At 38.3% G+C, this 22982-nt stretch overlaps 1 protein-coding gene across 3 annotated transcripts in view; it reads left to right on the forward strand.

Moving 5' to 3' along the window:
- Positions 1–22982, forward strand: part of PPP2R3A (protein phosphatase 2 regulatory subunit B''alpha) — a 217902-nt gene that overhangs the window by 79113 nt on the left and 115807 nt on the right. For 2 of the 3 annotated variants that reach the window (XM_030330466.1, XM_030330468.1), the window contains 3 exons: positions 4034–4300; positions 11048–11151; positions 18234–18336. In XM_030330466.1, the coding sequence (XP_030186326.1) occupies positions 4034–4300; positions 11048–11151; positions 18234–18336 (474 nt within the window). Of the gene's footprint in view, positions 1–209; positions 453–4033; positions 4301–11047; positions 11152–18233; positions 18337–22982 lie in introns of those variants that run through there. The other variant, XM_030330470.1, reaches the window with a different exon arrangement.

Below are 22982 nucleotides of genomic sequence, written 5' to 3' on the forward strand. Positions count from 1 at the left end.
GCTCTGTATTCTCAACATGTGCAGGTCAGTTTGACACAAAGCTATCCACAAGGAGCAACAAGCCCATTGCAGGCGTGTTTCTAACTTGAAAATTATGAGCAGGTATTGGGAGCCACTGGCTATATTTGGGAACCAGCTGCATGTCAGTACAAGCATGGATTGTGGTCCCTGGAGACTGGGAGAGCACAATGCTTGAACTTAATTTCTTTTGGAGATAAGAAGAAAATACCTTTCTACCTGACGAGATTGACAACTTACTAAATCTGACTATCTTCAGAAGTGTGCTGGACAGTTGCTAAGTAAACATCCACTTTTCAAAGATGATGATCAAGGAAACATCTCTACGAAGGGACCCGGATTTAAGGGGAGAGTTAGCTTTCCTGGCAAGGGGCTGTGATTTTGTTCTCCCATCAAGGTTTAAGAAGCGGCTGAAGTCATTTCAGCAGACACAGGTTTGGAACTTAGGTGTTTCTTTTAAAATATTTTTATTACTAATAAAACCACCCAGTGAACTAACTTACAAATAATTTTACAGCTCACTTGATATTAGAGCAAGGAATTAATCTGTGTCCTCTATTCAGCTATTTGCAGAAAGCTATTTGTAGAGAGATTCCAACAGGTTTAAAAATAGACCTTCTGGACCTGAAGTACAGTACTCACATTTTTCTCTTGTAGAGAGGGAATCTAGTTTTAGAGACAATAAATACACCTTAACAAATATTTTACAGTTTACAAATTTTAATAGAAATCTCTGAGAAATTAGAATTTCTTGTTGGCACTTAGAATCGATAAACTATGTTTGTATTAACATACTTATATCTGTAATGAATTGTTTTTAAAGTATCAGTCCTGGTTATCTCTTTTTTTTTTTTTTTTGAAGGAAGAACTAGTTATATATATAGACAGTTGTGTGGGTGTGATATAATATATGTGGGTAGCAAAGGATGGCAATTAATTTCTGGGTTGTCCTCCCTTAGCACGCTGTGATAGTAAGTCATTTCTGCCTGTGATGACAACTTTGTGGAACCCATGCTTACTTGCTTATACCCATAAGGCCGGTGTTTTACCAAACAACTTGCCTCACCTTGAATACAATACAAATCAAGGGTCATATAAGTGATAGTCACCCAGAATCCAACAAGAAACCATAGTTTTATAGTTATTCTGATCCAGGGTACTTTTAAATTGAGTGAACCATATGAAGTTGCTTTAAAAAAAAGTCAAAAATGGTCAAATATTGGAAATGCTACAATGACATAATAGTGTAAGGATATCTAAATGATACTATGTTTATAGGCTAAAACTGAAATGTAGAATTGAGATATTTTACCTAGCTAGTTCTATATTAATGCTGTTTCTAAATTTGAATGATACAGTTTAATTCAAAATGAGCAGATGCTAAACTTGCCAGTAAATCTGACAAATTTCGCATTATTGTCTTTTAATCTATAATATTTATAAAGGTCAGTTTTATTAAACTAAATTATGTGTCTTTCATTGAATTCAGTGGAAAGGAAATTGATAACACATAAAAGTACAAAATAAATGCATTCTTTTTCTTTTCCCTTTTAAATATTAACATCAATTTTATTAAATATGGATTAACCTATGAATTGATAAATACTTGCCAATCAGTGAATTGCTTCATGTTAAGAAATACAGTAAGGAGAAGAAGGTACCTTATATAATTGAATATTTCCCCTTTAAATAAAAACCGTGACAGGTAGCCAGGGTTTGTTCTCAATTGTTACTTATTTCTGTCAAAGTAAAAGTGTAGAGTTAATATAGAAGGTCTTGTTCTAAACCTTCTCCACTAGCATGTGCTCACAAAACAATTGGGCTTCATCCACACTGGCACCAGTGGTCTTAATCCTATGGCTATAACTGCCCAGGATGTCACATCATGGGAAACATTTTGGGGAAAGAAAAAAAGAATTTTCATGATTGTATACTTGTAGTCTCATAAACCTCTTTCAGCATAGAATAATAGAAAGGGAATGACAGTGATATAAATGACCTATTTATATATAAATGTAAAGCGCCCTGAAGAATTATATGCCTTCTTGTAGAAGTTTAGGAACAGTGTCTACTGTTCTTGACTCCTGGGACTGTGTAATAATATTTACAGATTTAGCATTAAAGCAGAGAGAAATGTTTACTTAGAATAGATTATCAATTTGTTAAATCAGAAGTGGCTTGTAAACTTTGAAGTGTTTTACAAATGTAAATGATTATTTTGTTTATTATTGAATCTGAAGGATCATGCTAAATTATGTTTAATCTTTTGAGAATCTCATGCTTTGGCCTTATGACTCATTTTCTTAAATAATGACATATCTATGCCTAGCACTGTTCTGGACCTTTTACCTATGTTACTTCCTGTAATTTCCTGTAATCTTCACAACAACTTCTAAGAAGTAGGGGTTATAATCTGCTTTATTACTAAAATTCTAAAAGGTAAAGTAACTTTCCTGAGGTCACAGAAGCTAAGCATCACTGTTTTCTGTTAAGCTTTTCATATTTCATGAGCCTCACTTCTCTCTGTGCCATTTCTTCCTTGACTTTGCTTTATAGGGGTGACATTCTGATACTGCAGTAAAGTCTTGGTGTGACCAACTGGACTTTAATGTCCCCAGTAGTAGTAATGTATGAGCAGACTCCATTCTATGTATTAGTGTCAGATATTAACCTGAGACGGGCCATGTATGACAAAAGCAGATTAAATCACATATTTGTGTGAATGAAGTTTATCTTCCTCTAATACTCATGCTTTTCAAGGGTAGCCAAGATTTTTATCCTGAATGTAAAGATCATGTTATGAGCCCATATGTCAAAAGGAAATATGATATTCAGATCTACTACTTCAGATAAATCATTATTCAAATTTTAGGAATGGCATTAGCACAATTTAAAGAAAATGAATATTTGAGTAATATTTTGTGTTCATGATAGTTAACAGTCATGTCCATCTCTCATACTTCATGTAGTATATAACACAATGCCATGCTCATGCGCCTTGATAGATAATTTGGTCAAAATTAAGAGAAGAAATTAAAACTCTGAAAATCTTCATGGAATCTCTTTTGCTTTTTCTGTTAGGAAGCTCAGAACTAAATTTAGTCCTCATTGGTAAAGTAGTCCTCTACCTGAATGTTAGTGTACCTCCCCTCCCCTAAATCATGGATAATCTTAATCTCCTCATTGCCCTCCTCCCTCCCCTACCTCACTTTTATGCTCTCTCCTTTCTCATGTCTCCATATGGCATAACACATCAAATCCTTTTGGGAAAAAGGAATGATATAAACTATAAGTGAGGTAATAAGCTATGAATGGGGTTTGGCCGTGATGAAATTAATGACCATGATCCTTGCCTCTTGGAGGTTACCAAAAATGAGAGTAATGTGTATCATGGAAAAAAAATGGCATGCCCCAAGGGGCAAGTAAATCAGTCTGGTGGAAGATATCCCGAAACTAAAATGCTTTAATTTTCTTCACAAGACTTTTCTCTGCGTCATGGACTGGCAGTGATTTTACCTAGACAAAGTCAAACTAGAGAGAAAAAGGTAAAAGGATACCCCCGACCAATACATTTTAGATTTATGTATTTTGAAAGAACTTATTCTGTCTGCCTGTTGAAGGAGAGGTAGAAATATGCAGAAAGGTGAAGAATAGTCTTCAAAAAGGATTTATTATTTCCTTTTCCAACAGACTAAGAATACAGCTTGAGATTCTTAATGTGTCAACTAACATTACTCTTAAATATCTGGCACATAATTGATGGGAAATGTACTGTAGGATTTTTAAAGCATAAATCTGTGTAAACTCAGGTATTGACAGATAATTAATGTATTTATTTAGTATGGATAGGCATTCCCTAGAAGCACACTTATCATCCTCTACAGTAGAGTGAGCTCTTATTGTCTCTAATTGTGGCTGCTTGTATTTATGCCCAACTTCTTGTTACTGGTGAGGACTTTCAAGAAGTATATGCTGTTTAGAATTTCTGTGTTTCATAATCACATTCTCCTTCCAGATTCAAAATAAACCAGAAAAGAAACCTGGAACACCACTTCCACCTACAGCCACCTTTCCAAGTAGTCCCCGACCTCTCTCCCCTGTTCCTCATGTGAATAATGTTGTGAATGCACCATTGTCCATAAACATTCCACGGTTCTACTTTCCTGAAGGACTCCCAGATGCCTGCAGTAACCATGAACAGACTCTAAGCAAAATTGAAACTGCTTTCATGGATATTGAAGATCAGAAAGCAGACATCTATGAAATGGGAAAAATTGCAAAGGTAATATAACTACTAAATAATGTATAATCTCTCTTTCTCTAGCAATCCCAGTCTTCCTCTCTTCACTGCCTCTTTGCTCTCCTTTTAAGCATGGCTAGGTTTTTTCCTATGTTGAAAAAATGTATTTGATCCTGATATATCATCTGTGGTCCTATTTCATGGAACTCATAAGTTTGAAAAAAATCTTAGTGGTCTTCTAGTCCATCTTCCCATTTAAGATAGGAATTCCACCCATGACATCATTAACACATAAATTCATTCTCTGCTTGAATGCTTTCAGTGACCAGAAGCTCACTATCTTGCCAAACAACCTGTTTCATTATTAAATATCCTTACTTGTTAGAAAATTGTTCCTCGTATTGAATATGAATCTTTTTTCGTTCTTACCCATTAATCATAACTCTTCCCTGAGCCAGGCAAGGAATGATTGGGCCAGCTCAACACTAATTCTACTCAGAAATAAATGGATTTTCCACCAGGAACCAAGTCTTTAATATTTTCCAGTATACCCACCTGCTTCTAATTAAGATCTTAGCCTCTCATGCTAGGACAACTGAATATCTTCAGTAAGTGGATCCTCCATCTCCAGTCTCCTAGAACAATTAATACTGGGCAGAGAATCAGATTTTATTTGATCATGCCATTCCCTAGCTCAGCAGTATTCAGGGATTCCTCCCATCTATAGCAGTACTTTGTTTTGTTTGGGTTTTATTTTTATCATGCATGTAAATTGAAGAGTCAGATCATATCTCAGGATTTAGCAGTGGTTTCAGGTGGTGCTGCAAGAGGCAGAAGGATTTAGTAGACTAAGGTTTGCATGTGGGCAAGTAGGAGACCAAGTTGAAGGTCCCAAGACCCCATGCACACTTTCACAGTTCCCCTACTTTCAGGAATAATATTTTAAGGTTTGGAAACTACTGATCTTGAAGATAAAGCCCAAACTACTATTACCTGCATGAGCCTGACCTACTTGCCCTCCCACAGGCATGCCTCTGCGTTTGGGCTCTCATACTTCTCCCTTCCAAAATGGGCTTCCACTCCTGACAACCCCCACATAACCCATCTTTTAAGACCTAACTTCTATCATGTCTTTGGAGAAGTCCCCAAATCCCTACTCCAGTCATGCCCTGTCCTTTTCTCTACCTGCTGTCAGAACATTTGCTACTACTATTAAATAATTTGTAAATAGAGTGGTTTTAGGGGAAGTGAAAAGGAATTCTTTTATTCCCCCTTTGTTCACCCCCCCATCTTAGAACTTGCTTGTTGATCCCTCAGATGTTTCTAATGAAAAGTAAACTGACATTGCAAAAATAAGAGCTCACCTATCTCTACTTATTTTAGACATGAGGAAACTAAAGTCCCATGAGTACCTGAAGTCACAGAACTAGCACATGTCAGGAGACAAGTCCTCCAACTCCTGGCGTTGTGCTGTTTATACCATATGTTATCTCCCCTGAACATATGCTCACATACCATTAGCAAACTTCCAGTCATTATCCACCCAAATAAATCACAGGTTCTTTCAGGGCACTGGCATTTTCTTACCCAAAGCTTTGAGAGATGGCAACTCTATGAGCCAAGATGGTAAATTATCTGAATGGGCTGGAACCATGAATCTAAATCCAAAAGACAGAATTCAGCAAGGCTGAATGAAATCTACATTTAGAGATAACATGTTAACTGCATAAATGCCAAACAGGGTTATTTCTAACCTGGAGACTGTGAGAGAGAAACAGGCAGTTACATGGACTGTTTCAGGCAGGCAGACAAGGAGAAACTGTCCAGATTAAGGGACATAGTAGTTCTCTGGTGCTGTGCTGGGCTCACCACATCTGGAAAGCCAATCCAGATGGCATTTAGTGCCTCACTGACAGAGACCTATAGCCTGTTCTGTTTGGAATACAAGTCCTGTAGGACTTCAGCCTTCCTCTGAATATTCCCAACCCCTGACTGAGGATCCTATTCTCCTCTGCCTTTCTGTTGCCTTGTCTCCCCACTCCTACTCTGGTCCTCCCACCCCTGTATTGTGGTAGCCCTTGCCCTGCTCCATGGTTCAGTGAGAAGAGAGCAGAAAAGCTAAGGACTCCACAGATGGTCAAGAGAGGTGTAGGAAAGAATGTAGTCCAGTCAGGGTAGGGGTCTGTGCATGCTGGGGAGTCAGAGGAAGGACTTTGTTCTTTCTAGGTAATGAGGATCAATCCGTATATGATATCAGGAAAAACTGCCAGTGTTGAAGCTGACAACATAGAGAAATTTAAAAATTGTGTTTAGCCCTGGTAATAGTAACATATAACAATGTACTGCTTACACCAAATTGTCATGTGGCACAATAACCAGTATACATGTACTGTCTGAATAACTTGTCTGAATCATACTTGATTGTAGCCCTCCATTCCCTTCATGAGTACCAGGCATTTGTGTTCATTGCTCTTAGACCTTAATTGTCAGCTCACGCAGCAGGGTAAACTGGTCATACTTCAAAAAGTTAAAACTAACATTGCATATAAAAATGAAGATGGGGGGGCGCCTGGGTGGCGCAGTCGGTTAAGCGTCCGACTTCAGCCAGGTCACGATCTCGCGGTCCGTGAGTTCGAGCCCCACGTCGGGCTCTGGGCTGATGGCTCAGAGCCTGGAGCCTGTTTCCGATTCTGTGTCTCCCTCTCTCTCTGCCCCTCGCCCGTTCATGCTCTGTCTCTCTCTGTCCCAAAAATAAATAAACGTTGAAAAAAAAAAATTAAAAAAAAAAAAAATTGAAGATGGGTACATAGTAACCTCAGTAGGTATCACAAGTGTATTGGTTTGTCTTGTTTTGTTTTGCCTTACTCTATTAGTTCATTTTATTGGATTTTGCCTCTTCATTTTTTAGATCATTTATTTTTTTATTTTTGTTATTGTTGAGGTATAGCTGCAACATAGTGTTAGATATTAGTTTCAGGTGTACAACATAGTGACTTGACAAGCCTATACATTATGCTATGCTCACCACAAGTATAGCTAAAAATCATTTATTTAAAAAGTTTAGTTAATCATTTCTTCCATTTAGCTAATCCACATTTCATCCAGCATTTAGTTGGCTGTGGCTCTTAACATGCACGAAGCAGTCCTATTTTCAGTTATTTTTTACTATGCAGATTGGTCTTCTCTGACACTAGGCAGTGGACTCTATGCCTGTAGCACCTGTGCTGCACGTGCTTGGATTCTCATGACAAGCTGGTTGTAGGTAAAGGAGAAGAAAGACAGCCTTTAAGGGACAATGAAGCAAGAGGGGGTTGGAGCAATCAGTGAACACTTCTCTGAATTCTTGTAGTCTATAAAGCTCTTTGGAAGGCCAGCTTGAGTTTGAAATCCACTCTTAGTGCCACTTAAGTGTAGCTGTAGGGACTGGGGTCTTTTTTTTTTTTTTTTTGAAGTGCAAAGAAAACGCTGTTTATGAAAGCTGCATCTGTTGGTGAAGTTTAGCTCATTCATCTTTGACCTCAAACAGCCCTAGAGAAGTTAATCGCAATTTCTGATTAAATTCTCAGTGTGTAGTTTGTACTTTTTTCCACAGCTCTAACTGATGACAGAGAAGAAATTAATCTAGAGAATGAATCTAAGAGAAAAGCAGTGTAGGAACATACATTGAAGAACAGTAAGAAACGTGCTTGTTAGAGACTGGGCCAGAAGACTTGCCATTGAGTTTTGGCCTCTAGCAGGAGGTTGAGGAAGAAGAGTGAGGCTGTCTTCTGAACCATACACTGTCAGCTCCTTTTTTCTGGCTGAGGGAGCACTGCCTTGACCTGTCATGCCTGTGTCCTGTAAGCCAACTTCTCTGTACCATTATTTCTCAGTATGGGCTGAAAATACCTGCCCTCTTCTTCGTGGGGATCATGTGATGATCGAATGAAATAACATTTTAAAATGTTAAAGAACATTGCACATGTTAGGTAATCATCTCTTCCTGTGTGACTCATTAAACAACTGCTTTCAATTCTTTATGTTGTTGGGCCATTCTTCGATCAAATTATAGATGTTCAGTTTTCCTTGCTCCAGCAACTTTGATTACCATAGACTGACTCTTGGTACCTCCCCTAAATCTGAGTTTCCTAACCCCATTTTCTGTATCTCTCCATATCCCCACTTGTCATCCATTCTTTTCCTTTGCAAAAAGTCTTGACACTGACTTGTTCTCTCCTCTGTTAAAGTCTCTGTTCTGCTGCCCTCGGATTAATATCATTTACTTTTTTGGGCTTCTTATTGATCTCCTGGCTCCCTTTATCTTAATTCTTTGATTTTTGAGCAGGTGCAGCCGGCCATACATTTTTTTAAGTAACCAAAGTGTAACATCTGCATTGCATTTTTTTCCTTTGTCATTTTCTCCAAGGACTAATACTCTCCTGCTGCCTAATACATGGCTACTTAGGGTACCCCACTATGAGAAAAATAGGCCAGCCCTTACCAGTCTATTTTAAAACATATCCATTCTATACATTATCTCTTAGAATTTTGCCTTTGATTTTGCCTTTGACATAGAAATTTATGTGTCGGTCTCTCTGTCACTTACTATTCCTTAGGAGCTGACATGTATGCATTTTAACAGAAGTCTTCTAGAGAAAAGAGTATAATTCAAGCGAAAGAAAGTTGTTTAATAGTGAAAGTAGCCCCACAGGATGTAGTCAGCACACAGCCCCAGGTAGTGTTTCAGCTAAGAATGGTAACCACTTCCTGAAGTTGAGCTAGAAGATTCCTGACCCCTTCCAATTCTAAAAAATCCATGAGTGACTATAATGGTGGGAGTTTCAAGCACTTTGGCAAGCCAGTTCCAATCTCTCCCTCTACGTACTTTCTCTGTTTGGGGCTCTACACTCTTGCCTCTATAATACAGACTATTCTTTTAAGCTTTCCTAGCAGTTGCCAGTAGCTTGTCATATCTAAGAACATTTTCTTGGCAAACTACCATTCTGCATGAAAGGGAGAATTGGAAAGTGGATTTGACAGTTTACCACCCAAAGGATATTAATTGTGAGCTTTGTACTTTGGCAATCATAATTTACACAATAAACAAAATCCATTTGGTTGCTAAGCAACACCTTTCCCTCATTCTCGACCTCATTGGTGGTATTTGACCTTTGGACTTAAGAAATCTTAAGGTCTACCCTGTTTGCAGAACATGCTTGCTTTAGTGGCCCAGGCAGGAGCAGCCTCTTAATTCTGCCCTGTACTTACCTCCTATGGCTTGAATTTCACCTTCCATATCCTCATCTCCGACATGAATCCAGCAACCTTGGGTGTTCTGTCATCATAACTCAGAGTCATTATCTCAGATGAGATACTCTTCCAGCTTCTGTGGTGATTCCACATGTACTGAGACCTCACACCAGGAACAGCTTCTCTAGAATCCAGTATGGATTCACATCTAGTGAGCCTCCAAAGGAAAAGCTTCCATTTTTAGAATGATGAAAGCTCAACAGATTCTGTGTCTAATATGAATAATAAGACTGTCTTTAATTACAAGATACACCTCTTTGAAGGGTTCCAAATTTGGGAGTATGTTTTATGTGCATATACAAAATTGAGAACATTCAGAGACTATTTCTCTGCTATTATTTAGATATTATTACTTGAAAGAATTTTCCCTCTAGGAAAAAAGTAGGTAAATTTGGTAAGAAGTCTTTCTTGTAAGAGTATAATTAATTGAAAGAAATAGCTTTTTATTGAAGAAACAAAATCAACACCTTTTAGAGTATTATAGTTTCATATTCATTCCCAGCACCTCCTAAGGCTTTTATTATATGTAGTCATTTGTGGTTGCTTCTAATATATAAATAAATGATAGCGTTTGGTTTTTATCTTTAATCTTTTACCTGAATTATAACCATTTAAAATAGATGCCTGTCTGCTTTGGATTTTCTCTCTCTCTCTCTCTCTCTTTCTCTTTCTCTCTCTACCCCTCCCCTGCTCATGTTCTGTCTCTCTCTCAAAAATAAATAAACACTAAAAAAAAAAATTGGGTGGTGGCGCGGAGTGGGGGGGAGTTGGTGCGTATGTGGCTCAGTTGGTTAAGCCTCCGACTTAGGCTCAGGTCATGATCTTGTGGTTGATGAGTTCGAGCCCCACATCAGGCTCTGTGCTGACAGTTCGGACCCTGGAGCCTCCTTCAGATAATGTATCTCCCTCTCTCTCTGCCCCTCGCCCCCTCATGCTGTCTCTCTCTCTATCTGTATCTCAAAAATAAGTAAATATTAAAAAAAAATTTTTTTTTAATTAGATGGCTATTTTCTTGAGCAATCTAGACTTTTCCAGTTCTTCCTGACCCTGGGGCTTAATAACATAATAGGCAAAGGAGAGAGGGAGATGTGTGGGAGAGTATATTAATACCAGTGACCAAGTATTAAATGTGGCTGGCTGTAGGACATATACAACCATGACATTCAGTCATTTTTCTTTTTCGAAGGTAGAAAATATATGATGTGAGAGTGGTAGGAAGGGAGACTGGTTACTTTATCAGGAAAGGGAAAGACGTATCACTGTAGATGAACTTGGAGAAAAGGTCAGATGGATTTCCATTTCCTTCATTAAACCTGGAATCTTCTTGTTTCTCCTCTGTCTCTTTCTGAATCTACCATAGCTGATGTATTTGCTTCTACCCCAGTTTGGCTCCCTCAAGGACCTGTGACACAAAGGCTAAAAGCCACAAAGGCCCATTGTTTGGCTGTGTCATCATTTCAACACCCCTTGGCTTACACTGTATTTGTGTTTTATTTGCAGCTCTGTGGCTGTCCTCTTTATTGGAAAGCCCCCATGTTCCGGGCTGCAGGGGGAGAGAGGACAGGATTTGTGTCCGCACAGTCATTCGTTGCCATGTGGAGAAAGTAAGTATACGACCAGTCACTCCAGGGCTAGGCAAAGAATTGTCTGGTTCTCACAAGGTGCTTTATAAAGGTCACTTATTTTACACATTCATTAATTTTTCTTTACCCTTTATTTCAACAAGTAAAATTCAGTGATTCACACTTATTTATAACCACACAAATTTTTTCCATAATCTTTATCTACATGTCTCTAATCAGTGAAAGAGATCTTCAAAGATACCTTTTTAGTAACTCTTTGATAGTTTCTTAGTTTTACTTGTTAAATTTGGGTCTTAGAATTTGACTCTGGTAGCAGTGGCATAAAAGTAGAGTCTCCTCAGGGCACCTGGGTGACTCAGTAGGTTAAGTGCTTGACTTGATTGCAGCTCAGGTCATGATCTCACAGTTCATGAGTTCAAGCCCCATGTCAGGCTCTATGCTGACAGTGCAGTTCCCGCTTGGAACTCACTCTGTCTTTCTCTCTCTCTGCCCCTACCCCACTCCCGTGTGTGCGCTCGCTCGCGCGCTCTCTCTCTCAAAATTAAGCTTTAAAAAAAAAGTAGACTCTCCTTTAAGGGGAGCAGACCATATGTGTCATGTGAAAAATACAGCTTCCGGGGGCGCCTGGTTGGCTCAATCAGTTAAGTGTCCCAACTCCTGATTTCAGCTCAGGTCTATGATGTCACGGATCGTCATAAGTGTACTCTTAATCCCCATCACCTGTTTCACCTCTGACAAGTTTTCTTTCATTTTAACCTTCTTTTTTTTTTTCTTCCTTCTTCTTTATAAGTTATTTCTTGATATATTTACACATTTTAAGAGAATGTCACAGCTTGCCCCTTCTACCTCTTAACTGACCGGACTTCTTTACATATGTTTATAGCCTTGTTTACATGTGTTCTGCTCACATTTTTGGGGCTAGATACCCTTCCTGGTAAACTATTGGGAAATGCCATTCACCTGTTATCCTCATTGTCGTCATCATTATTATTACTTAAAATCAACATATAATAGCAGAATTCAGCACACAGTTTCCTTCTGTTCACTTCATGCCACCTAAAAAGCCCTTAGCAGTATAATGCTTGAGAATAGTAGGTGATTGATAAGTGTATTCTTATTTTTAAAAATCTAGCAGCAAGTTGAGTTCACCAAGTTCTTTCTGCATTACATTAGAACAACAGCTATAAGAGTATATAGAACTCCTATCAGTTAATGAACTTTTTGTTAAAGAACCATACCAATGCTAAATGTTAAAATGCTTCATGTTGTCCAGGTGAATTTTAGTCATTTTGTTACAGGGAATAGTTCTAAGTTGTCTGAATACCAAGAACTAAAAGGGCCCTAGGAGAATCATTCCTCATACACTATCTACTTGACACTTCAAAGTCAGTGTCATGATCACCATTCCACGTCTCCTATAGCAAATAGAAAACTGCTGGATAAAATCTAAGAAATACCTTTTTTTTTTTTTTTCAACGTTTATTTATTTTTGGGACAGAGAGAGACAGAGCATGAACGGGGGAGGGGCAGAGAGAGAAGGAGACACAGAATCGGAAACAGGCTCCAGGCTCCGAGCCATCAGCCCAGAGCCTGATGCGGGGCTCGAACCCACGGACCGCGAGATCGTGACCTGGCTGAAGTCGGACGCTTAACCGACTGCGCCACCCAGGCGCCCCCCCTTTTTTTTTTTTTAATGTGTTGATAAGTAGTCATAAAAGTCAGGGAATTCATTAGAGGCTAGAAATAGCATAAAAGCACTAATTAACAGGAGTGAACCAGCAAAAGAATTGGCATTTCCCCTTAGGGTATTTATCATCAGTATTTCTGGCAGCCTAGAACCTACAGGAAGGAAATAGAGCCTTGGGCCTGAACAGTAGAGAAGTCAGCTTGGATTCCCTCTCATTTTCCCACCAGTAAAGCCAAGACTTTAGCTGGGTGGTCCAATTATGTGTTAATTATTATTGTTATTTTAAATTAGCATGTAACAGTAGCCGAATTAAAGAACTTGAAATGTATACATGTTCTAACTTTTGTTCAGCTAACTTCTTTCACCCTGGTAAATATCAGGCCCTGAAAAAGCCTTAGCTGGATGCAGTATGAACAAAGGGTAGAAAGAATATAGATGCTGCACAACTCTTGTCAGAGGTACCTTTAGCCATTGAGATCAGCATTGTTGGTCATCTAACAATCTGTGAAAGCGGCAAGAAGTGAGTTATAATTGTTTCAGAAAAAAACTTTGAATAAGCTGAGAGATTGAAAAAAAAAGAAGTAGTCTATTCCAGAAGAGATTAGAGCCAGAAAGAAGTAATTATTTTAGGTCATTCTGAATATTCTAGAACCCTACATTTGTGAGCCAAAGGGTGACTATAGCAAAGGAAAACTGTTAACCAACTTGAGTTACCTGTAGTTAACCACATAATCTTAATAACAGCCAGGTTTTTTGTCTTAAGACTGTGTCACTGAAAAGGTGGACATTTATGTTGGTAGGTAGAGCAGCAGCAGCAGCAGCCACAACAGCTGTGTCCTTTTTTTTTTTTTTTTAATATTTATTCATTTTTGAGAGATTGTGAGTGGGGGAGGAGCAGAGAGACAGGGAGACACAGAATCTGAAGCAGGCTCCAGGCTCTGAGCTGTCAGTGCAGAGCCCGATGCAGGGCTCGAACTCACAAACCGTGAGGTCATGACCTGAGCTGAAGTCATACGCTTACCGACTGAGCCACCCAGACGCCCCTAGCTGTGTTCTTTTATTGAGATGGATCATTTTAATTTTATCTCTAGGGAAAGGATATTTTTACAAAAGGCAAAGGGGAAAAAAGACACAAAGCACAACTCTTCATTTTAGGTAACTACAGGAGACTGTTTATGAAGTCATACAGCATGACTAACTGTCCCTGTCTTTTTTCATTTGAAAAAACATTTCTGTGACTAGATTAAGTGTATGTCTGTATATATAGTCTTATTTTATGACCCACTAAAATGGTTGCAGCGCCCTCTAGTGGGAGCTCCTTTCGGCGTTCTTAAAATGCCTTTTATTTACTTTTATTTTATTTTATTTTATTTTATTTTATTTTATTTTATTTTATTTTATGTTTTTATGTTTTTATGTTTTTATTTAAATTCCAGTTCGTTAACATACAGTGTGATAGTAGTTTCAGGTGTACAACACTACCATTCAGCATGGGCTTATCACAAAAAGTGCCCTCTTTAAACCCCCATCACCTATTTCACCCATCCCTCTACCACTGTCACCCCTGGTAACCATCAGTTTGTTCTCTGTTGTTAAGAGTCTGTATCTTGGCTTTTAAAATGCCTTTTAAGGGATGCCTTGGTGGCTCTGTTGGTTGAGTATCCAACTCTTGATTTTTGCTCAGGTCATGACCCCAGGGTTGTGGGATCCAGACCTGGGTTACCCTCTGTGCTGACCTTGGAGCCTGCTTAAGATTCTCTCTCTCCCTCTGCCCTTTTCCCCTGCTCATGCGCTCTCTCAAAATAGAATAGAATAAAATAAAATAATTAAAAATAGTAATAAAATGCCTTTTAAAAGCAGAGGTGCTTTAAGGGAGACCCAGATATGGCTATTTGGGGAGACTAAGCAGCTGAGCATGATGGTTTGAGTTATCATACTGATCTTGAAGAAGATGTGTGTTTATTTTTGCAATTTTTTTTTTTTTTTTTTTTTTTTTTTTTTTTTTTTTTTTTTTTTACCAATTTTGCCCTTTGCATAAGGTGACTTGGGCTTAAGTATAGTACATTAAAGCTTTCAACTACAAAAAAATTACTGGCAAATAATGACATAGAATTTAAACATATTGGCATATGCATACACAAGCTGACTTGCTCCCATAATAGGCTCTTTATATTCTTGAAAAGTGAAGTCACATGTAAAAGTCACAGAATAACAAGAAATAATTTCCCTGCTATCCCAGTACTCATGGGATGGAGGCTTCCTAGCCCTCCTCCTAATGTTTTGAGGATGAACACCTTAATGGGCTCTTGTTCCCCTGCCTCTGCCCTCCCTCCTTTCCCTGCCTTATTGCCCATTTCATATCTATACTCTGATATCTATTTTCTTACAGTCAGGACATTTTTACATTTTTAGGGGAAAGACATTGCTCCATGGCTTTTTTGAGTTCCTGGATTACCCGCTTTGTGGCAGAGATCCTCTCAGTCAGTCAAGTAATATTGATCCAGCTTCGTTATGCCTTATTTTCACTTACCTTTGAATGTCAGTGTATGATTTGTCTCTTAACAGTATTTTGTTTTAAGAGCTCTGGAAGATACCAGTTTAAAATAGCTATGTTTACCTTCTTTCTCCAGCTTTCACAACTTTTATTTATCTCCTTTTCTCTTCCATATAGAGTTTACCGGCCACTGTCATCAGCTGGAAATCATAATTCACCTTTTCTTTCTATTTCATGCTTCTGGTCAGAAAAAGCCATTCTTGATTTGCCTTTTTCCTCTCAGAGTATCTCTCCTCTGTGCTATCCTTTCTTTATAAAAGTGCTCCTTTACAAAGATCTCACCACCTTTTTATTGTGATCATCCCAACCATTTTCTAATCCTAGGAGGTGGTTCCCATCAGCATTTATTACATACTAATCTTTTTCTGAAATGTATACATGTTTAACTGTAGAGGCCTTGAGAATGCTAGAGAATGATAAGGAGAATTAATATACAAATTATACTATAACTTTAATAATCACAAATGAAGTCAGTTTTTAAGTATACATCCATTAGATCACAAACATTTTTTGAGAATCTTCTGTGTGAAAGTCACTGTGCTGGCTGCTAAGGAAGAAAAAAGACCTGTCTATTACTGTGTCTGCCCTTTAAGTGCCAGTGAAATAAAAACAAACTAATAGTACAATGGTAAATATAATACAATAAATTAAACAGTACAAAGATCAGTAAAGAATTTAGTTATGAGAGAAGGCTTTTTGAAAGACTTGCATTATTAGCTGAACCTTAAAGAATAGCCAGCATTCCAATAGCAAAGTCAAGGGGGATGGTATTCTAGGAGAGTAGAATCATATGAGAAATGGCAAAGAGGCAAGAATGCACATGGCACATTTAGAGAATAATGGACCAGGCCAGCTGTCTGGAGTGGAAGTTTCATTTAGCAAAGCAGTAAGGTAGATAGGTAGGCAGGCTCCCATCTAGTTACAGAGAGCCTTAAATGCTGAACTGAGGCAGTTAGACTATTCGTATAAGTGGTAGAGAGCTACTGAACATTTTTGAAAAAGAGGATTATATAATCAAAGAATGTTTCGGAATGAATTGCCTGTGTTTTAAGGTTGGATGAACACTGGAATCTGTTTTGACCCTTTTCCTTCTGTTGGTCTCAGCATGAAGTAATAAGACCCTTACTGAACTCAAAAGTACACTGGCATTAGAAAAGAGGGAATGGTTGTATAAAACATTTTGAGGAAATATTCCTAAGGACTCCTGTATTCCCATCCTGTATTCCAAACACTTAGGGATCCAAGCTGGAAACCTAGGAGTTGTTATGGACTTCCCCTTACTTTCATCCCTCTACACCAATCAACTACCCTGTCCTTCTCATTACAACCAGATTTTCCCCTTTGTCTTCATCTCCCACTGCTACTATCCATGCTCAGGCCCATAGTTGGATTTTTGCTTGATATTTTTGAAAAGCACATTTGATCTTGTCACTGTCCAAGTTAAAATTCTTCCATGGAGTAGGCCAAAGCCAAGTCTTCCTGATCTAACATAAAAAGGCCAATCTTATATGCTCATGTCCACTTTTCTTACCACCCCAGTGTTTGTAGCTGCCAAAATATTCCACACACTCTCACACCAGGCATTTGTACTTGCAGCCCTCCTGACCCACAGCATCCTTCTTTCCTACTTACCAGTTCTAGGGAATCTCACTGGCCCTCTTGTGTCCTCCCATGACACCCATGCTTATTACTTCTGTCGCATGACAGAGTATAACCTGAGTATGTAAGTATAATCTTAATGGTGTAGCACTCTCACTAGACTATAAACTGTTTACAGAGCACAGAACTGTGTCTTATTTTCTCTGAATCCCAAGTATCTTCAAGGCTAGACACAAGTGGCACACAGTTAGCATTCACTAAATGTAATGAAGAAAAACAAGAAAATGTGGAGACTAATGGGATGTGCATAAAATAAGGAAAAGAAATAAGTTTAAAATGACTTCAAATTTCAAGCCCAGATAATTTGGATATTTCCACCTTTAACAAAAATAGATGTCCAGGAAAAGGACTGGCTTTGACGGGAAGATATAAAATTTGTTTTTTGATACTTTAACTTTGTTGTCAGAGTATAGTTACTAAGTGGAAATGTCCAGTATTAGTTGGGCATGAGGAATTCATAGAGCTTAAAGACTTAAAAGGGCATTCATTCATTTTTTTTTTCTTTTTTTATTGGCCCTTCAAAGTCTAATTTCAGAAACCCCCTATCAGGTGGGCCCTGAATATGTCTGCCAAACTGGGCAAACTGTCTTACGTGGTGCATAGTAGTCCAACTGATATATTCTCTCCTGGCTGGCAGGTAGCTCTAGAGTTCTGGGTCTGGATGTCCTGTGCCAAACCTGAATGGACATTTTCCCTCCCCTGCAATTAGTTTAGTTGATCCTGTGGTCTTAGCCCCAGAAACATTTTACAAAAATAATATGCCATTTTGTTATTGAGCTTTTCTTGAGGTGTCCCTTTGACAAAATCAAGAGCATGGAGGGGCTCCTGGGTGGCTTAGTTGGTTAAGCGTCTGACTTTTTGATTTTGGCTCAGATCATGATCTCACAGTTCATGAGTTCAAGCCCAGCATTGGGCTCTGTGCTAACAGTACAGAGCCTGCTTGGGATTCTCTCTCTCCCTCTCTCTCTCTGGCCCTCCCTTCTGCTTGCTCTCTCTCATTCTCTCTCAAATAAGTAAGTAAATAAATAAATAAACTTTAAAAACTTAAAAGAACGTAGAAAAATTCCCTTTCTTAATCTTTGAAAAGAGAGAACTTGATTCTAGATCTAAATGGCCTTCAGTTGAGGCTGAAATTAGCAACTGTTGATATTGTAGACATTGTTCACAGTAGCCAGACTTCCTAAGCAGTTGTCTCTTTTGTAGGTTGCTGAATAACCATCATGATGATGCCTCTAAGTTTATCTGTCTCCTGGCAAAGCCCAGCTGCAACTCTCTAGAACAGGAGGATTTTATCCCTTTACTTCAGGTAATTTTCATTTCCTTCTAAAAATGGGTTTTATTTTTAGAGTTTCAGAGGTTTTAAATATTTTTCAGCTGTAAGATATGTCAATTGAGATATACAAATCTAGAAGTCAGATTTGTAGAAGAGTGGCTTTCAAGCTCATTTTAGCAATAAAATCCTCTTGTTAAATGAAAATTAACACAGAACCATAGTTTTAATAAAACAGATAAAACAGGGCAACTCCCACTGAAGCAGAGAAAGGGGTGCCACTCACCCTCCCCCTTGTCTAACCACAGGAAACATTGAAACATCTTCTGAAACCAGACATTTGGCCTACTTGGCCTAATTGACCTATGCCCAACAGAAAGGGCCCACTTGAGGGGTATTTACATCTAGGCCTTCCAATAAGAATCAGTTACATGCCAATATTGAATCTTTTTTTACTATAGCATTCTTCATAGCCTGATACGTTGCTTATTAATATTCTTAATTTCATGTCTAAATATTTGGCTTTCCTAAGCAGACTGCAAATTCCTTGAAGCTAAGGTCTGTCTTTTCATGTCTGTTGAATGCTTATCATTGTTTTAGTTGTTCCAGTAAATCTTTGTTGACCTGTTCATGAGGATGCCTAAAGAAGGACAGAAAAATATATTAACATAGTTCGTTTTGTTTTGTTTTGTTTTTTCAGTTGTATTCATGGCTGCCATCATTTTTTGGTAAATTTTTTGTTGAAATATAATATATACACAAAAAACATATAGATCAAAAGTGCACCCAACAATCATGTTTCACATATGAGTGAAATCGTATAATGTTTGTCTTTCTGTGATTGACTTATTTCACTTAGCATTATACCCTCTAGGTCCATTCATGTTGCAAATGGCAAGGTTTCAATTCTTTTTTATGGCTGCATAATATTTCATCGTGTGTGTGTGTGTGTGTGTGTGTGTGTGTGTGTGTGTGTACACACATACATATAAATATATACCACCTGTTCTTTATCCATTCATCAGTCAGTGGTCACTTGAGTTGCTTCCATAGTTTGGCTGTTATAAATAATGCAGCAATAAGCATAGGGATGCATGTATCTTTTCATATTAGTGTTTTCATATTCTTTGGGTAAATACCCAATAGTAGAATTACTAGGTCATATGGTAATTCTATTTTTAATTTTTTGAAGAACCTCCATACTGTTTTCCATAGTGGCTGTACAAAGTTGCGTTCCCACCAACCGTACACATGAGGCTTCCCTTTTCTCTACATCCTTACCAACACTTCTTATTTATTTTTTTTATTTTAACTGTTCTTACAGGTGTGAGGTAATACCTCACTGTGGTTTTCATTTGTATTTCCCTGATGATTGATGATGTTGAACATCTTTTCATGTGTCTGTTAGCCATCTATATGTCTCTTTAGATAAATGTCTGTTCAAAAACATTAATTTTTTTTTAATTTTTTAAATTTACATCCAAATTAGTTAGCATATGTGCAACATTGATTTCAAGAGTAGATTCCTTAATGCCCCTTACCCATTTACCCCATCCCCCCTCCCACAACCCCTCTGTAACCCTCAGTTTGCTCTCCATATTTAAGAGTCTCTTATGTTTTGTCCCCCTCCCTGTTTTAATATTATTTTTGCTTCCCTTCCCTTATGTTCATCTGTTCTATGTCTTAAAGTCCTCATACGAGTGAAATCATATCTTTGTCTTTCTCTGATGGACTAATTTTGCTTAGCATAGTACCCTCGAGTTCCATCCACGTAGTTGCACATGGCAAGATTTTATTCTTTTTGATTTCCAAGTAATCCTCCATTGTATATATATGCCACATCTTCTTTATTCATTCATCCATCGATGGACATTTGGGCTCTCTCCATACTTTGTTGTTGATAGTGCTGCTATAAACATTGGGGTGCTTGTGCCCCTTCAAAACAGCATACCTGTATCCCTTGGATAAATGCCTAGTAGTGCAATTGCTGGCTAGTAGGGTAGTTCTATTTTTAATTTTTTGAGGAACCTCCATACTGTTTTCCAGAGTGGCTGCACCAGCTTGCATTCCCACCAACAATGCAAAAGAGATCCTCTTTCTCCGCATCCTCGCCAACATCTGTTGTTGCCTGAGTTGTTAATGTTAGCCATTCTGACAGGTGTGAGGTGGTATCTCATTGTGGTTTTGATTTGTATTTCCCTGATGATGAGTGATGTGGAGCATTTTTTCATGTGTCGGTTGGCCATCTGGATGTCTTCCTTGGAGAAGTGTCTATTCATGTCTTTTCCCCATTTCTTCACTGGATTATTTGTTTTTTTGGGTGTTGACACTGATGAGTTCTTTATAGATTTTGGATACTAAACCTTTATCTGATATGTCGTTTGCAAATATCTTCTCCCATTCTGTCGGTTGCCTTTTAGTTTTGCTGATTGTTTCCTTTGCTATGCAGAAGGTTTTTATTTTGATGGGGTCCCAGTAGTTCATTTTTGCTTTTGTTTCCCTTGCCTCTGGAGACTTGTTGAGTAAGAAGTTGCTGCAGCCAAGATCAAAGAAGTTTTTGCCTGCTTTCTCCTCTAGGATTTTGATGGCTTCCTGTCTTAGCATTTAGGTCTTTCATCCATTTTGAGTTTGTTTTTGTGTCTGGTGTAAGAAAGTGGTCCAGGTTCTTTTGCATGTTGCTACCCAGTTTTCCCAGCACCACTTGCTGAAGAGACTGTCTTTATTCCATTGGATATTCTTTCCTGCTTTGTCAAAGATTAGTTGGCCATACGTTTGTGGGTCCGTTTTTGGGTTCTCTATTCTGTTCCATTAATCTGAGTGTCTGTTTTTGTGCCAGTAAAAAACATTAGGTTTTAATAACAGTTCTCTATCCACCCCTTGATCCATTCTTGACCCTGCTCTGACTCCTACAAACTACATATTTTGTGTCCTCTTCCCTGACTAGCTTATGGTTGGGTCTGCTCAGTGGATCATACTGCCAGGAATGGGCATTTCTTCCCCACTTTGTTTCAGCACAGCAACCATATCTATATGCTGCAGCTTTTGCTGAGTGGCCTCTTCTCCACAGTTCTATTGCCTACCTCACTCCTATAACTCTTTTCCTTGCCTTGTCCCTCTGGCTGTAGGGATTGTAAGGGTATCTTTCTGTTGCTTGTTCCTGGTGCCTCACCGTTCCCTTGTGTGTTCCCTTAACCTGCCCATGACTTTACACGTAGTCCCACATGGGTAAAGTCTCTTTCCTGTGGGGACCCTATCCTGACTGAGTTTTACCAGAAGTTTTAATAAGACCTCTGACAGGAGTTTAAATTAAATCCATATCAAGAGAATTACAAATAATAATAAAACTGTAATTATGCATTAGTGGACATTTATACTTCCTTTGCTTATTAGGAGAGATTTTATTTTTCTTTAACAAATGGACTTGTGGAATTTTCAGGTAAAGATGACAGACTGAATAGATACATTCTCCTTCCATCTGTCCCAAACTTCTCTGAAGTTAAAGTCTAGGAGTTTAAAAGAATAAACATATGAAAATAAATGGAATAGTAAAGAAGAATGCAGGAGAAAAAAATTACTGTCAAGAGGTTACCATATTTCTTAAGGTAGAAGGCAGAAGGGGCACCAGTCGGTTAAGTGTCTGACTTTGGCTCAGGTCATGATCTCACAGTTCATGAGTTTGAGCCCCATGTCAGGCTCTGTGCTGACAGCTTGAGCCTGGAGCCTGTTTCAGATTCTGTGTCTCCCTCTCTCTTTGCCTCTCCCCTGCTTGTGTTGTGTGTGTGTCTCTCTCAAATATAAATAAAAACATTAAAAAAAAAAAAAAGAAGGCAGAAGCAAGCTACGGAAACCACAGCCCAGAATGAGGGGCTATGTATGGGCTATAGTGGAGAAGTGAGCTGCTCTCCTTTATTCTCTCAGCAGGATCCCAAGGTAGCTATAAACTCAGGGTTGGCAGATCTGACGGGAACTATTAGAAATGGGGATTCATTGAAGGGTGGTATATAGAACAATGGACCAGTTGATTCTATATGGTTCCCAAAAGTAAAGTGCAGCCTGGCATTTTATTCACAAGCATAAACAAAATAACAAACAAGAAAGCATGCTAAGACAAATTCCAATAGACAAGTATTCTAGATAGTACCTGGCCAGCACTCCTCAGAACTGTCAAGGTCATCAAAAACAAGGAAAATTTGTAAAATTGTCACAGCCAAAGGAGCCTAAGGAGATATGACAACTAAGTGTAATAGGAGATCCTGGGTAGGATCCTGGGACAGAAAAAACATATTAGACAAAAACTAAATGTGAATAAAGTAGGGTCTCTCATAATAGTAATATAATATCAATATTATTATAATAATTGCTTATTATAATAAGTGCTAATGTAATGCAACATATATGGGAACTCTCATACTGTCTTCCAGATTTTTCTTTAAAACTGTTCTAAAAAATAAAGTCTTTTTAAACAATTACTATATTCAGAGAGATTGTCTAAAATAAGAATAGAATATTATGAAAACAGAATGCTAACCACTGGAAAGAGCTGTTAGAATTTTAAAATGTACCAAAATTTAAAATTTCATCATAAGGCCTAGAAACTAAAGTTTAGGATATCTCGCAAGGCGGGGCGGGGGGCAGGGGAGATGGAGGGAGGCGACATAAAGACAAGAATTTCAACAACTAAC

Source organism: Lynx canadensis, chromosome C2 (genome assembly GCF_007474595.2).
Source record: "Lynx canadensis isolate LIC74 chromosome C2, mLynCan4.pri.v2, whole genome shotgun sequence".
NCBI classification, from domain to species: Eukaryota; Metazoa; Chordata; class Mammalia; order Carnivora; family Felidae; genus Lynx; species Lynx canadensis.